The sequence below is a fragment of the Lithobates pipiens genome, unplaced genomic scaffold (assembly GCF_037356315.1).
Source record: "Lithobates pipiens isolate NorthernLeopardFrog02 unplaced genomic scaffold, aLitPip1_a1.2 Scaffold_25, whole genome shotgun sequence".
Lineage (NCBI taxonomy): Eukaryota > Metazoa > Chordata > Amphibia > Anura > Ranidae > Lithobates > Lithobates pipiens.
In genome coordinates this window covers 51,878,686-51,896,028 of record NW_027507787.1, presented here as the reverse complement: position 1 = coordinate 51,896,028, position 17,343 = coordinate 51,878,686, and the positions used below count along the sequence as shown (strand labels likewise).

Genomic DNA, 17,343 nt, shown 5'->3' with positions numbered 1-17,343 from the left:
AATCTCCTTAACGGGATCACAGACAGCAATAAAAACTTACAGGTGTTGTAATCCTTCTCCACTCTGTACAAAAAAGAAAAAAAATTTTTTTCCTTATGTTGTACCCCTGCTTTATGCTCATTCTGTCCACCTACACATCTCTTGTGCTGTAACACAGCCCAAAGTGATATGGTGTAAGCTTAAACTGGCTTTTGTGGTGTTCACATTAAGGCATCATAGAAGGTTTTGTATAGGACAGGAATACTTTGAGCTCTAAAGCCAGGCCAGGGAGAGAAAGCGTGAGCTTTCTGGCCAATATTCCATGCTGAGGGTTTGTTGGCTGGAATAGATTATTGGACCCTAAAAAGTGCATGGACTGTGACTGTGGGTCTCACTGTGGCTTAATGCATCTGTCTGTCGCTAAACCTTATTGTGCATATACTTTTGGTGCGTCTGTTTTCTCAGGGGACAGTAGGCTACTCAATAGCATCTTGATATATACAGAGGTCTTCTGATTTCACCAGGATTAAACAATGATTATCTAATGTGCACTGGTGTTATAGCACTTGTAACAAGTCAGCAACGTAGGCTGTACACAAGCATATCAATCTTAGGCTTTTATAAAGTTTTTATTATTTTATTTTTTTATAAATCTGGGCTATTTTCTTATAATATAAATGGGTTACATTTATAGAAAGAAACAGAATAAGCAAATAATCTATATTCATAGCATGTGGTTCCTAGCTTACCAAGATCACTATAGGCTCATTCAGTGGACCTGTAGTTTTCACACTTTTCTTGTCTTCTTCAATGGTGTATTCCCACTCCAGCCCCATTTCTAAAAGGGTCCTTGATTTGCTGTCCTTGCCCTTGATATTTAAGATAAAGTTTCCACTGGCTTGGTTTTTAATAGCTGTAAAAAGAGCACAAGATAATAGATTCACTCCATAAAAAAATATAAGTCAAAACTGTTTGAAATCAATATGCAGAAGAACATATACACCTGACTAGATTTTACACATTTAAAGCGAAACATTCTAAGACTCTACTTTGACCGACAGCTGCTGGAAAAAGCAAAACCTGGCAAAATCGCACCTGCGATTTTGGGAGTTTTGAGTTTGGCGGTCAAACAGTTCCTATCCTAAACACGATTTTTCCATGTTCAGGAGAGGGAGGTTAGGTGAGGTTGAACCTCCTCTAACCTCAGAAGCTCCTAAACTATCCTAAAAGCATGTGTATATGGACATATCGGCTTTTTTGGAGTTGACTTTAGGAGCTTTGGCAAAAACATGCCAAAAAGCTTGTAAACTCAAGTTTAGGAGCTGCTAGTGTACATAGAGCCTATAAAAGAGTTTGCAATCATAAGCTGCAGTGAACATGAGGCCTAAATTAAGTTTCACATTAGAGTTTATTTTCACAGCTGTTTTCAGCCACGCATTTCCTATCACATCTTTAAAAAAGAAAATCTGCAGAGAGAAAAAAAGAGACACAATGTGCAGAGTGAAGTGGTAATATATTGGTTCTCATTGCATGAAATGGTTTAAACAGAAGATTCAGCTACTGATTCAGCTGATGTTTGAGTAGGCACACAGAAGGTTCCTTCATTCACAGAGCTCTACTGTTCTCTGTGCATGCACTTCTCTGCATAATGGCTTTTCTCTGCATGATGGTGCATTTATTTATTTTCAAAAAAATGACAGGGAGTAGACTATCTTGGTCTTGCAAGACAACTTATTCTTCATTAACTGGTTGCTGACCTGCCACCGCAGTTTTACTGCAGCAGAATGGCACGGCTGGGCGAAACGACATTACCTTGCATCGCTTCGCCTTTTGGCCACTAGGGGCACGCCAGGCACCCGCGATCGCTCCACACAGAGACAGAATGGAGATCTGTCAATGTAAACAGACAGATCTCCGTGCTGACAGGGGTGAGGACAGCGATGCTGTTCATACTAAGTATGAGCAACAATCAGTGTCAAGAAAGGGTCCGTCTGCTGGTAAGATCTATCATTTGGCATGCAGTACTGAGGTCCACCAGCAGGTGTCTCCTGGCAGTTTGAAACTGTCAGGAGAGTCTTTCCCTGCTGGTGTTATGTCATCATTGGGCCGCAGTACTGACATCCACCAGCGGATGGATCCTGGCAGTGTGGAGCAGACAAAACTCCCTGCGTTCAGGTGTTAGGACAATCACTGGCAGTCCCATAAATACCCGGCAAGCCCTCACATGCTTGCATTGGTTTCTTTCTTGTGCCCTGTCCCATCCATTATCTCCCTCTCCCGTCCTGCTCCTGCTCCTGCTCCTGCTCCTGCTCTTGTTCATTTGCTGATCCCCTGTGTATGACCCTGGCCTGGCTAACGTGTTTGATTTTGGTACTTCCCATTGGCTGTATATATTATCTGTGGGTTTCTGTTGGTTGGTTGGGCGCAGTTCAGAGTAAATATCTCCTAAATGGTGTACGTTTAGGAGATATTTACTGTACCTATAGATAAGCCTTATTATAGGCTTACCTATAGGTACAAACTGAAAATGGAGGTTTACAGCCACTTTAACATGCGCATGCGCTGACGATTTAAAAAAAAAATTTGATCAATTACACTACTAATCTTTTGGAAAACAATAGTTTTTGAGGAAAAAAATCCAACATGTTGGGTCTTTTTTTTTTGGCACAAAATTTACATTTTGAGAATCACAATTTGCCCACTAACGCTTAACGCTTGATTTTCTAACTGTGTATGACCAGCATAACACTGGAGAGTGCAAAATCTGGTGCAGCTGTGCATAGTAGCCAATCAGCTTCTAACTTCAGCTTGTTCAATTAACCAGTTTTTGACCAGCCACCACAGTTGTTCTGCGGCAGGTTGGCACGGTTGCACAAATTGCCATCATTGTACGTCGGCTCCAATAAGTGCTTAGAGCAGGCTTACACCTGTGGGTCCATCGGACTCTATGTCCGCCGGCGACTCGCGATCGCGGTGTACCGAGGCAGAATGGGGATCTGCCTTTGTAAACAAGGCAGATTCCCTTTCTGACAGGGGACATGACAGAGATCTTCTGTTCCCAGTGATCGGGAACAGTGATCTCTGTCATGTCCCTGGCAGCTCATCCCCTCTACAGTTAAAACAGTTAAAACACACTGAGCAGTGTTAACCCCTTCCGTGCCAGTGCCATTTATACATTGAACAGTCCATATTTATAGCACGGATCAATGTAATAATGTCACTGGTCCCCAAAAAGTATAATTTGGGGTCAGATTTGTGCGCCGCGATCCCGCTAAAAATTGCTAATTGCTGCCATTACCAGTAAAAACTATTTAAACAAGTCCCTAAATCTATCCCATAGTTTGTAGATGTGATCATTTTTGCGCAAACCAAACAATATACGCATATTGCAATTTTTTTTTTTTATTAAATTACATTTTTAATAAAAAATATGTAGAAGAATATATATCGGCCTAATCTGATGAATAAATCAGCTTTTTTATATATTGTTTTGGGGGATATATATTATAGCAGAAAGTAAAAAAAATATATATATATTTTTTCAAAATTGTCAAATTTGGTGATCAAATACCACCAAAAGAAAGATCCCCCCTTCTTTTTTTTGTGGGTAAAAAGGGACTTAGAAATGTTGTTTGGGTACAGCATCACACGACCGCGCGAATGGCAGTTAAAGGGATGCAGAGCTGTATCGCAAAAAATGGCCTGGTCAGGAAGTGGGCAAATACTTCTGAGGTTAAAGTGGTTAATTGAACAAGCTGAAGTTAGAAGCTGATTAGCTACCATGTACAGCTGCACCAGATTTTGCACTCTCCAGTTTTAGTAAGCCCTCGTTCACATTGACGCGATTTGTTATGCGATTTGACAGGTCAAATCTTATGACAAGTCGCAGCCTATTGCCGGCAATGGCATTGTTCTAATTGTGATGCCAACTTTGCGCCACCGCACCGATTTGCAAACGTAAGTTATGCACTGCTTTGGAAGATTTTGGGCGTGACTTTAATAGACATCTGTGTTGAAGCCACACAGATGTCTTTCAAGTTGAACTCGAAGCTGCACTGAAATGCGGCTTAGAAAACTTGCGATTTCAGATGAAGTTGCGCAATTTCAAAGCCATGTTCAATGTGAACAAGGGCTTAATCCAACCCACTGTTTGCTCATTTGTAATCAAAGAATAAACATGGGTACTGATACTTGCCTGTGGACTTTCATTTGTGTTCCTGACTTCAAAGTCTGCGGAAAAGGTGTGCTTGGACTGATATGATCCCTGACTGTTTCCCTTGCCACTAATCACATTTTAATGTCCCCCAAGCTCCCAAAGAACAAATCCATTGCTTTGTAGCCAGGATCATTTACCATTCTAATTACAATTTTAACCTTGTCTAGTTTCTTTGAACTTACCCAACCCATGGCACTTTAGAAGATAAATGTGTGGTGTGAGAAGCATGATGTTCACTGGCCATTTTGTTAAGTACTGTTTTATCAAGCCTTTAAATGCTCCACATGTTTATAATTCTTTACATGTACAAAATTTTTCTTTAGATAAAGCTTTACTTAAAAAATTTTTTTTTAATATTTGAAGGTTTTGGTATCAGATTGCTCTTACCAAAACTGTTAGATGATCCTTCTGTTTCTTCTATTTGGATGTGCCTGGCTCCTGCTGGGATCTCAAACATCTTTAGGACACCAGCTGCAATGACAAGGAAAATCATAGCTAATATTTTTATTGGCTAAATATTGTAATGCATGCAATCATAATGCGGTCCTTCCTTTTCATTTTGATTGCACCTTGGTATAGGGTTATAGTCCAGTAAGGCAAACTATTTAATAATGACATGACAACAGAAGAGCTCAATGATGTTGAACCATTTTCAAACATATTAACTTGTATATGATTTGGTTCAAAAGGAGGACATGGAAAATCTCTCCAGTCTTCTTCATAATACATTATATTTTTACCTTAATCCCAGCTTTTCACTATACTAAATTTACCCAGATACACATAACGCTTACAATTGGCATCTTTTATAGATCAGTATAGTCATCAACGTTATCAAAATGCTATTTCTTTGTTCCTTAAAATGTATGTAAACTCAAAGACAAAAATGTTCTTACAAAATGCAGCTTGACAGTCCTTACATTTGGTAGGTGCATTCATTTTATTTTTTTCTGAATATTTTTCCCTTTTCAACTGGTGGTCCTGCCAGTAACATAATTCCTATCTTAACCCTTGTACACACGGTCGGGGATTCCGACGGAATGTGTCCGATCGGACCGTATTGTCGGATAATCCGACTGTGTGTGGTCTCCATCGGACTGTTTCCGTCGGAATATCCGAAGGACCAAGTTTTCCAACTTATCTATAAAATTTTCCGACAACATGCTCTGATCGGACATACTCCACACTCAGGCTTTCACACTGGAGTGAGAGCAGAGGCTCTTTGCAGGCGCTATGCAGACACTATTTTTAGCGCAATAGCGACTGTAAAGCGCCTCAGTGTGAAAGCAGCCTTAGAAGTACTGTAGTCAAGCCTTAGGGGGTATGTTACCCGCATAAAGTCTACTTTGCTTAAAGCTTTTACTACCTTAGCACAGATGTCTGAGAAAAAATGTAATAATCACACATGCTTTTTATCAAGCAGTAGCGGGCTCACTTTGACCAGAAAAAATAAATTGGCCAGTAGTTTGCTGTGGTTGTCCCTGTTCTAACTGATGCAAAACGGTCTTGCTGCTGACCAATTTTAACAATTAAGCCCTTGTACACACGGTCGGAAATTCCGATGGAAACAGTCCGATCGGATTATATTGTCGGAAATCGGATCCTGTGTGGGCTCCATCGGACTTTTTCCATCGGTAATTCCGCTGAAAAAAATTTGAGAGCAGGATCTTAAATTTTACAACAACAAAATCCGATCTGAGTTTTTCCGATTGTTTGTAGAGAATTCCGATCAGACAAAGTGCCACGCATGCTCAGATCAAAGTACGAGAGCAAAGCTATTGGCTACTAGGCTGAACGTAGTTCCGCCAGAACGAACGAACGCCATCACGTTCAGAACGATCAGATTTTTTGACAACTTTGTTCGACCGTGTGTATGCAACACCAGTTTCGGACAAAATCCGTCCAAAAAAATCCGATAGATTTTGTGGTCGGAATTTCTGACCGTGTGTACAGGGGCTAAGAGACTGCAGATGATACAGCAGTGTTAAAATAGCCAGCGGTAACACATTTAACTGCTTCCCGCCCAGTCAATGTTCGTACAGTAAACAATCAGGGGTGTGCTCTGTTATTTCCAAAAGGACGTAGGGGTACGTCCTCTCGGAATAATATTTACAAAAAGGACATTTTTGTGAAGAATGCATACTATATTGTGATTTCATATTAGCACTGTTCACTGCACTTAAAAGGGTGTATAGCAGTGTGCAGAGGGTTTATTCAGAATTTTTAGCGTTATCATGTAGTCATACCTTAGGACCTGATGGGTATATACCAGGATTTTTTTCAGCGGCAACATGGGGGAGAGACGCAGTTCTGGGACCTCCAGCGCTGAATTTATTTAATGGCAAGAGGTGCTGGGGTGTGCTGGAGGGTCTATTGACGCTGGGGCTTGGGTGTATATTGTTGCTGGGGGGGGGATCTATTGTTGCTGACTGCAGGGGATCTATTTTACTGCCTTTCTTGTTATCATTAAGAAATTTCATACAATTTCCTTAACACCACAAAATAATACTTTATTTTGTATTCTCTAAAAGAGGCAGTATTGGGAAGTAGGTTGAGGGTGGAACCAAGGGACAATGCTCAGAGGTGGGTAGGGGGCAGACACAAGGGGGACTCAAAAGAAGGGAGTACCTGCAACTATTCTGAGAAAGAAACCATATTTATATAAAGTGTGTGTGTGTGTGTGTGTGTGTGTGTAAGTATGTGTGTATATATATATGTAGCGGGGTCTCTTTAAGAACTATAAAACTACTGTTCCCAGAACCCCGCTGGTTCCCAGGATGCTTTGAGTTATGTCTCAAAGACTCATGGGGGAGGATATATAAGGAGGGGGAGAGGCCTAGTTCTTCCTCTTTGGACACCCCCCTCTCTTCAAGCAAGAGAGATCTGTGCTGAACTGCTGGGGCACAATGCCTGAAGCCTGGGCCTTGTGCTCTTTTCCAAAGAGCTCTCTGCCAGCCTAGTTGCACCTGAGAGACATTTTCTCATTCCTTGCTGCAGTACACCAGAAGGATTGAAGACTCGGAGGTCGGTGGATTCCTGTTCCTAGACGAAAAGGCAGAGAAACCGGACTTGGACTTGTCCGGGTGGTGAGAGCTGTTTAAAGACAGATGCTTTATCTTTATTATACGTTTGGATTACAAAGTTGTTCTTCAAGTGCACCACCGAAAGATTGCTAGCGAATATTGTTTTACTGGACTTCCATCTAGATCAGTCAGGCCTGACTGCATAGGTAGAGAGTGCTGGGTGTTAGTTTACCCATGCGGGGAAGTAGCTGAAAAAGGGCAGCACTAGAGTTGCATAGAAATACTTTATTATGCTGACTACTCTGTTTATCTTTATCACTGGTTACTGCAGGGACCTGTTTATGTGTTGCAATCCAAAGGTTTGATTCATGTTATTCCTTTTATAAAAACAATAAGTAAAGTCAGTTATATACTTTCAAGGATTGTCTATGAGCTTGAGTTATCCACCCACGCACACACACATATTTAGAGTATAAGTGATTTAATGTGTATTGCCAGATACTAACTGTGCCAAAGTGGGTAGTGCAGATTGCCGGGGGGTTGGCGGAGCTGTGCTCAGGACCCAAACCAAACTTGCGGCCCTCTTAAGTGAGGGTATCGCTATACGTGGGGGCTCGTAAATCCGGGATTTCTGAGACAGCGGTGAACACGCCAGAGGTACCGGCATGGACCCACAGGGAGTCAGAGCGTGGTGTGAAGCGGCTAAGGCCGACCCAAGTCAGTCAGTGGTCATTAGCCTCCCAGGGGAGAAATGGTCGACTGAGACCGTAGAGGAGTTAATGAAGTCAGTGTCCCCAGACCATGAACCATGGGTGATGGAGATAAAATCAGACCCAGACATCTCATATCAGTATGCGCTAGTGGAATACTGGGATGGGATGCTGGAGGCTTGCAAGCGCAACCGTGTACGGACACAAGACAACAGATCCTTTAGGTTGGCGCACGCAATAAAGGAGGAGCCTCCGCCAACGGGATCACCGCAGGCTGCGGCCCGTACCTCACCCGAGAGTCTCAGATCAGCACCGGCCACCCTTAGCGCAGAACTGTGTGCTGTCCTGGGGGAGATTGTGGCCCAGTGCAAGAAGGATCCCACAGATTACCCGATGTCGGGGTACAGAAAACTGCGGATGTTTTCAGGGAGGAAACCTGTACCTTCGGAAGAAGAGGGATTTGAAGAGTGGTTAGATAGCGCAACTCAGGCACTAGAGGAACGGGAAGTTCCAGAGCGCATAAAGAAGCAGAGGATTGTGGAAAGTCTAAAGGGGCCTGCTCTAGAGGCCGTACGCAACCTGAAGATGAGCAGGACAGACTGTAATGCGCAGGAGTACCTAGATGTACTACAGATTGTGTTTGGTGGGACAGAGAAAATCTCTGAGCTTGCTTATCAGTTAGAGCATTGCTACCAGAAAAAGGGTGAAAAACTATCAGACTACATGGGACGTTTAGAAAAAATCCTGCATAGGATGATCCTAAAGAAGGGGATCAGCCCAAGAAAAGTAGATGAGGCCCGTGCTCAACAGGTACTGAGGGGAGCTCAGCCCATGGATCCTATTGCATGGACACTGCGTGCCCGACTGGATGGGAAGAATCTGGAATACACTGACCTCATCCGAATGATCAGAGAGGAAGAGGCCCTACTGGAAGAGAAAAGGGAAGAACATCTCACCGAGCCCGTCAAACAACCGGTAGCAATAGTTACACCGGCCATGACTACCGCTAGAGATAAGGAGGTGGACACTTTGAAGTTACAGATGTCCCAGGTGATGGAGATGTTGACGGCTATGGTGGCGAAAGGTCAAGGGGGAGCCGAGAAACCAAGTCCTAGGAAGGAGTTGTTTCCAGATACACCAACACCAAGCCCCACTCGAGACCGAGAAGAGACGCTATGCTACAACTGCGGGGGCAGTGGCCACTTCGCCAGTAGATGTTCCAGTCCCAAGAAGAAGAAGATAGATAACCGCCAGCCGGCGGGAAACGCCAGAGGGCCCCGGTGAGGGAGTCAACCGGGTGCCCATGCCTTTCAGTGAACTCCAAACTGAATAGAGGGAAGAGGAAGAGAGAAAACCAGACCCCTCAGAAGGAATGTCTACAAATAAGAAACGATAACATCCCTCAGCGGGTTTGTACTCCCATTACTGTGGGGAGGGTCAATGCATACCAGACTCGAAAGAGAATAAAGTCTAAAACCAACTGGATGAAGACGGGTCCCCAGAAGAGGGTGGCCTCAACCCGGCCCTACCCAGAAGAATTGGTCGGCCCATCCCCCACTGTCTCCATCCAGGTGGAAGGAGTCTACACGAAGGCCCTCCTGGATACTGGAGCTCAAGTGACTTTGTTGTACAGAGACTTCTATGATAGGCACTTGAGCCATTTGCCTATACAGAAGATAGAAGAGCTGGAGATATGGGGCCTGGGAGCTCAGAGTTTCCCCTACGATGGTTACCTGCCCATAAAGCTGACCTTCGATCCATCTGTGGCGGGGAAAACAGAGGTGTTTGACACCCTGGCAGTTGTGTGTCCTAGACCGCCTGGGGCCAGCAAGATGTCCCTCATCATAGGGACCAATACGGATCTGGTGCGAAGACTTCTGACCCCTCTAGTGGAGACGAGAAACCATCAAGATCCCAATATCCATCCCATGCTGAAGACAGCCTACCAACGGTTGGTCCTAGAGCAGAAGACCCCAGGAGAGGGGATAGGGAAGGTGTGGAGACTTGGGAGAGAGGGAGTGGTGCTGCAGCCCGGAGGGGTAGCCTGCCTCAGGGCCACGGTGAAGCTTACCTGGGAGCAGCCTGGCCCCTTTGTCATGCTGGAATCCGATCCAAGGGAGGACCACTCAGGCCTGGAAGTGATACCGGAAGTGATTTCAATCAAGGCCCTGAAGAAGGCTCGAGGAAGAGTCCCAGTGAGTGTGAGAAACCCTACGGAGAGACCCATAGAGATCCCTGCCAGGATGCTGTTGGGGCAGGTGAGTCCTGCGGCCCCAGTCAGCTGGTCAGAAGTAAAAGGAACGGGTGAAGGAGGAGATGTTTGGGAGAAACTTTCCATGGAGAACCCGGACCTACCTGGAGCCTGGAAGGAGAGAGCCAAGGCCCAGCTGACTAGATGGGAGAGGATTTTCTCAAAGGATGAGTTTGATGTGGGATGTGCCAGGAGTGCCACCCACCGAATCCGCCTCCAAGAAGACAAACCCTTCAGGGAAAGGGTTAGGCGGGTCCCTCTAGCTGATCTGGAGGATCTGAGGGAGCAGCTTGCGGAGTTGAAGAAGACTGGTGTGATTCGGGAGTCTAGAAGTCCCTATGCCTCCCCCATAGTGGTGGTCAGGAAAAAGTATGGGTCGTTGAGGCTTTGTATCGACTACAGGACTCTCAACAGGAGGACCATCCCTGACCAGTATACCACACCGAGAATAGAGGATGCCCTACAGAGTTTGGCTGGTGCCAAGTGGTTCAGTGTAATGGACCTCAAGAGTGGGTACTACCAAATCCCCATGCACCAGGAAGACCGAGAGAAGACAGCCTTCATAACCCCAGTGGGATTCTTCGAATTCAACAGAATGCCTCAGGGCCTGTCTGGAGCCCCTGCTACCTTTCAACGCCTCATGGAGAAGACCGTTGGAGACATGAACCTCATAGAAGTCCTTGTGTACTTGGACGATGTCATTGTCTTCGGGAAAACTTTGGAAGAACATGAGGCCAGGTTGGAGAAGGTGTTGAGAAGACTCAGCGAAGAGGGACTCAAGCTTTCTCCCGAGAAGTGCCGGTTTTACCAATCCTCTGTGAACTATCTGGGACACATAGTGTCTGAAAAGGGAGTGGCTACAGACCCTGAGAAGTTGGAGGCAGTTACCTCTTGGCCAAGACCGACAACAGTCACAGAGCTCAGATCTTTCTTGGGGTTCTGCTCCTATTATAGAAGATTTGTGGATGGGTTTGCCCGGATAGCCAAGCCACTAAACTAATTGCTCAAGACTGAAGGAGAAGAGGATGGCTTGGGACCTAGGAGGGCCGGTGAGTCGGTTCAAGATCAGTGGAACCCAAGGTGTGAAGAGGCTTTCCGAACTTTGAAGAGGAGCCTTACCACGGCCCCAGTCCTGGCCTATGCCGACCCCACCAGACCATATGAGCTACATGTCGATGCCAGTCATGAGGGCCTAGGCGGAGTGCTCTATCAAGAGTATGAAGGGCAGCTGCGACCAGTGGCCTATGTGAGCCGGAGCCTGACTCCCTCGGAGAAGAACTACCCCACTCATAAATTGGAGTTCTTGGCCCTCAAATGGGCAGTAGTAGACAAACTGAAGGACTATCTCTATGGGGCGGAGTTTACCGTAAAGACAGATAACAATCCTCTGACCTACCTCTTCACTACTGCAAAGTTAGATGCAACCGGACACAGATGGTTGGCTGCATTATCCGGATTCAACTTCAGTCTAAAGTACAGACCAGGGGCTGGAAATAGGGATGCAGATGCCCTGTCCCGAAGATCTCATGTCATGGTCAATGACTGGGAAGACTGGACCCAGGTAGCACCGGAAGGAGTGCGAGCACTCTGTCAGGGTGCTGAGTTTCAAGCAAGAGGGGGCCCCAGAGCAGAGGAGATAGGAGTCACCGCAGTGGGAGTCCCTCGACCCTACTGTGGGGTAACTCAACTAGCAGAGGAACTCCTGCCAAAGCTGTCCAGAAAGGAGCTGAGCTATGACCAATTGGAAGACCCCATGGGGAGATTGGTCCTTGAAGCTTTGGAGAACAAGAATCCAGAGGGACTTCGACATCACCCTTCCAAGGAGGCTCGCCTGCTGAGGAAAGAGTTGGATAAGCTACAAGTGCATCAGGGAGTGGTCTACCGAAGGGGCCCCTCTGATAACTCAGAAGATAAGTGGCAGTTGTTTCTCCCAGAGAAGCACCGAGAGACGGTACTAATTGCCTTACATGACCAGCATGGCCATCTAGGGGCGGAGAGAACTTTCCAGCTTGTCAGAAGCTGGTTCTATTGGCCCTGTATGAGGGCAGAAGTGGAGGAATATTGCCGTTCTTGTGCACGATGCATCCAGAGGAAGACTCTACCCCATCAAGCTGCCCCAATGGGCCACCTACAGAGTCAGGGTCCAATGGATCTGGTGTGCATTGACTTTCTCTGCCTCTAACCCGATTTGAGTGGATTGGGAAATGTTCTGGTGGTAACCGATCATTTCAACCGTTATGCCCAGGCTTTTCCCACCAAAGACCAAAAGGCCTCCACTGTGGCCAAGGTGCTCATGGAAAAATACTTTGTCCACTATGGATTACCACAGAGAATCCACTCAGACCAAGGAAGGGACTTTGAGAGTCGTCTGATCCGGAACCTACTGGACTCATTGGGAGTAGAGAAGACCAGGACTACACCTTATCATCCACAAGGAGATGCCCAACCTGAGAGGTTTAATCGGACCTTACTAAACATGCTTGGAACTCTAGAGACAGAGAAGAAGCAACACTGGAGCCAACACATATCAGCTCTGGTGCACGCTTACAACTGCACCACAAGTGATGTGACGGGTTACTCCCCCTACCGGCTCATGTTTGGGAGAGAAGCAAGATTGCCGGTGGATCTGGCCTTTGGCATTTCCCTAGACCATGCCTCTGCTACCTCCCACAAGGGATATGTGGACCGACTTAGACACAATTTGAAAGTGGCCCATGAACGAGCTCAGGCGGCCTCGGACCAAAGGGAAGCCCGCAACAAGAGGAACTTCGATCTGAAGGTTCGAGTGCAAGACCTGCAGCCTGGGGACTGTGTACTGCTACGCAATCTGGGGATCCCTGGGAAGCACAAGCTTGCTGATAGATGGAGATCGGAGCCCTATGTCATTTGCAGAAAGCTACCTGGATTGCCTGTGTATAAGCTAAAACCAGAGGGGAAAGTGGGGCCCTTGAAGACTTGGCACAGGAATCATTTGCTCCCGCTTACTGAAGCAGTCAGAATACCTCCAGTGAGAAGTCCACCTGAATCTGTTTCCATTCTGGATACCCCGGGACCCAGCACTCGGTCTCAGACCTCCCGGGTTAGAGATGGACAAGATTCCCAACGAGGTGAAGGTGGAAGAGGAGAGCTTGAGTGGCTGTGGCCTTCATCAACTCCAGGAAATTCTGCCATAGATCTCCCACCTACTGAGGATACACAGGATGGGACACTGAACCCAGAAGCTACAGAGTTCATTCCATCTAGTGGTGTGCCTGAAGGCTGGGAAGATATCCCTAGCATTTACTCAGAAGAGGAAGGAACCGATGTTCCAGAACCAGTGATGCTGTCAGAATGTGTTCCTGAAGTAGAGCCTGTGGCACCAGAGCCTGAAGTCCCAAGAGAACAGAGAGCTCGCCGAGTTGTGAGACCCCCCAAGAAGCTAACCTACTCTCAAATGGGGGAGAGCTCTGAGGACTCTGTTGTGACTGCTAGAAGAAGTGCTGAACGCTCTAATCCTTCCACTGACCATTTGGTGGAGGGCAACCCCAGCTCACTCTCTGGCACAGTTAGGCAGGCCACTCATGTCAGTGTGACCTGTGGGACAGGGAATCCCACCTCTGAGTTCTGGTGGAAATTCCCTGTACCAACATCATACCCAGCACTTTCAAAATTGGTACAGGATATGTGTTAAAAGTTTATCTTTGGGGACCAAAGAGTTTCAGTGGGGGGAGTGTGTAGCGGGGTCTCTTTAAGAACTATAAAACTACTGTTCCCAGAACCCCGCTGGTTCCCAGGATGCTTTGAGTTATGTCTCAAAGACTCATGGGGGAGGATATATAAGGAGGGGGAGAGGCCTAGTTCTTCCTCTTTGGACACCCCCCTCTCTTCAAGCAAGAGAGATCTGTGCTGAACTGCTGAGGCACAATGCCTGAAGCCTGGGCCTTGTGCTCTTTTCCAAAGAGCTCTCTGCCAGCCTAGTTGCACCTGAGAGACATTTTCTCATTCCTTGCTGCAGTACACCAGAAGGATTGAAGACTCGGAGGTCGGTGGATTCCTGTTCCTAGACGAAAAGGCAGAGAAACCGGACTTGGACTTGTCCGGGTGGTGAGAGCTGTTTAAAGACAGATGCTTTATCTTTATTATACGTTTGGATTACAAAGTTGTTCTTCAAGTGCACCACCGAAAGATTGCTAGCGAATATTGTTTTACTGGACTTCCATCTAGATCAGTCAGGCCTGACTGCATAGGTAGAGAGTGCTGAGTGTTAGTTTACCCATGTGGGGAAGTAGCTGAAAAAGGGTAGCACTAGAGTTGCATAGAAATACTTTATTATGCTGACTACTCTGTTTATCTTTATCACTGGTTACTGCAGGGACCTGTTTATGTGTTGCAATCCAAAGGTTTGATTCATGTTATTCCTTTTATAAAAACAATAAGTAAAGTCAGTTATATACTTTCAAGGATTGTCTATGAACTTGAGTTATCCACCCACGCACACACACATATTTAGAGTATAAGTGATTTAATGTGTATTGCCAGATACTAACTGTGCCAAAGTGGGTAGTGCAGATTGCCGGGGGGTTGGCGGAGCTGTGCTCAGGACCCAAACCAAACTTGCGGCCCTCTTAAGTGAGGGTATCGCTATATATATAAATATATATATATTATACACACACACACAGTGTCCCACAAAAGTGAGTACACCACTCACATTTTTGAAAATATTTTATTGTATCTTTTCATGTGACAACACTGAAGAAATGACACTTTGCTACGATGTAAAGTAGTGAGTGTACAGCTTGTATAACGGAATAAATTTGCTGTCCCCTCAAAATAACTCAACACACAGCCATTAATAAACAGCTGGCAACAAAAATTAGTGCACCCCTATGTGAAAATGTCCAAATTGGGCACAATTAGCCATTTGCTCTCCCTGGTGTCATGCGACTCATTACTGTTACAAGTTCTGGTGTGAATGGGGAGCAGGTGTGTTAAATTTGATGTTATCACTCGCACTCTCTCATACTGGTGACGAGAAATTCAACATGGCACCTCATGGCAAAGAACTCTCTAAGGATCTGAAAAAAAGAATTGTTGTTCTACATAAAGATGACCTAGGCTATAAAAAGATTGTTAAGACCCTGAAACTGAGCTGCAGCATGGTGGCCAAGACCATACAGCAGTTTAACGGGACAGGTTCCTCTCAGAACAGGCCTCACCAATGTCAACCAAAGAAGTTGCGTGCAAGTGCTCAGCATCATATCCAGAGGTTGTCTTTGGGAAATAGATGTATGAGACCTGCAAGCATTGCTGCAGAGGTTGAAGGGCTGGGGCGTCAGCCTGTCAGTGTTCAGACCATACACCGCCCACTGCATCAAATTGGTCTGCATGGCTGTCATCCAAGAAGGCAGCCTATTCTAAAGATCATGCACAAGAAAGCCCACAAACTGTTTGCTGAAGACAAGCAGACTAAAGACATGGATTACTGGAACTGTAATGTCCTGTGGTCTGATGAGACAAAGATTAATTTATTTGATTCAGATGGTGTCAAGCGTTTGTGTGTGGTGGCAACAAGGTGAGGAGTACAAAGAAAAGTGTGTCTTGCCTACAGTCAAGCATGGTGGTGGGAGCGTCATGGTCTGGGGCTGCATGAGTGCTGCCAGCACTGGGGAGCTACACTTCATTGAGGGAACCATGAATGCCAACATGTACTGTGACATACTGAAGCAGAGCATGATCCCCTCCTTTCGGAGACTGGGTCGCAGTATTCCAATATGATAATGACCCCAAACACACCTTTAAGATGACCACTGCCTTGCTAAAGAAGCTGAGGGTAAATGTGATGGACAGGCCAAGCATCCCTCCAGACCTAAACCCTATCGAGCATCTGTGGGGCATCCTCAAACAGAAGGCGGAAGAGCACAGTCTCTAACATCCACCAGCTCCGTGATGTTGTCATAGAGGTGTGGAAGAGGACTCCAGTGGCAACCTGTGATTCTCTGGTGAACTTCATGCCCAAGGCAGTGCTGGAAAATAATGGTGGCCACACAAAATATTGACACTTTGGGCCCAATTTGGACATTTTCACTTAGGGGTGTACTTGCTTTTGTTGCCAGTGGTTTAGACATTAATTGCTGTGTGTTTAGTTATTTTGAGGGGGCAGCAAATTTATAGAAGCTGTACACTCACTACTTTACATTGTATCAAAGTGTCATTTCTTCAGTGTTGTCACATGAAAAGTTAGAATAAAATATTTACAAAAATGTGAGGGGTGTACTCACTTTTTTGAGATATTGTGTTTGTGTGTATATATATATATATATATATATATATATATATATATATACCGTATTTGCCGGCGTATACTCTGTAGCCTGCTCGGATTGGCTTTGAGAGTCAGAGAGGCACGGGCTGATGATGATACAGCCTCTGCCAATCCAAGCAGGCTTTGTATTCATTAATAGAATACATCGCTCACTGTGATTGGTTCCAGCAAAAGCAGGAAGAAGGATATGGTGCCAGCTCCTGCTCCAGCAAGAAGGACGGAATATCAAGCGTCGGAAGCCTTGGAAGGGGGTCGTCTTATACGGTAAGTACAAGAAAAAAATGTAAGATTAACAGTAAGATTAGGGGGTCGTCTTATATGCCCGGTCGTCTTATACACCGGCATATACGGTATATATATATATATATATATATATATATATATATATATATATATATATATATATATATATATATAGCTATTGGGATTTGAGCACAGGATTATCATATCTTTTTATTTATTTTATGTATTGTGCAGGTCAGTGACCATCTCCATGTTTCTACTGAAGTATACTATAAGAACGTATTTTGCAGAGTAGTGTCAGGACTGGCCTAAGAGGGACTACTTTGATGCAGCTGGCCAGCTTAACTGCTTCCAGAATGTCCGCAGATCGTAAATGATCCAGCCTGTTCCAGATTAGGGGCGCACAGTGCGCTGCTCCTTTAACCACTGGGTATTGTGATCACTATGGGAGGGCAATGTTTTTCTTATTTTCTTCCTGTTTTTTCTCTTTTCTTTCTTTCTCTGTTTTTGTATTGTTTTTGTCCTTTCCGTGTGAGTCTGTCTGGGGAGCCTTCCTGCTGACCAGAGATTACCCTTTGATGTCTGTGTTTCAGCCGCCACAAAGACCCTCAAATTTG

General features: G+C 45.4%; 1 protein-coding gene across 3 annotated transcripts in view; it reads right to left on the bottom strand.

Annotated features, from left to right (window-relative positions):
• The window catches only part of ADAMTS14 (ADAM metallopeptidase with thrombospondin type 1 motif 14), a 308,575-nt gene that overhangs the window by 51,238 nt on the left and 239,994 nt on the right, over positions 1 to 17,343 (bottom strand). For all 3 annotated transcript variants that reach the window (XM_077454435.1, XM_077454434.1, XM_077454436.1), the window contains exons 15-16: positions 4,583 to 4,666; positions 729 to 892 (exon numbers count right to left, since the gene is read on the bottom strand). In XM_077454435.1, coding sequence (XP_077310561.1) covers positions 729 to 892; positions 4,583 to 4,666 — 248 coding nt within the window. The remainder of the gene's footprint in view (positions 1 to 728; positions 893 to 4,582; positions 4,667 to 17,343) is intronic.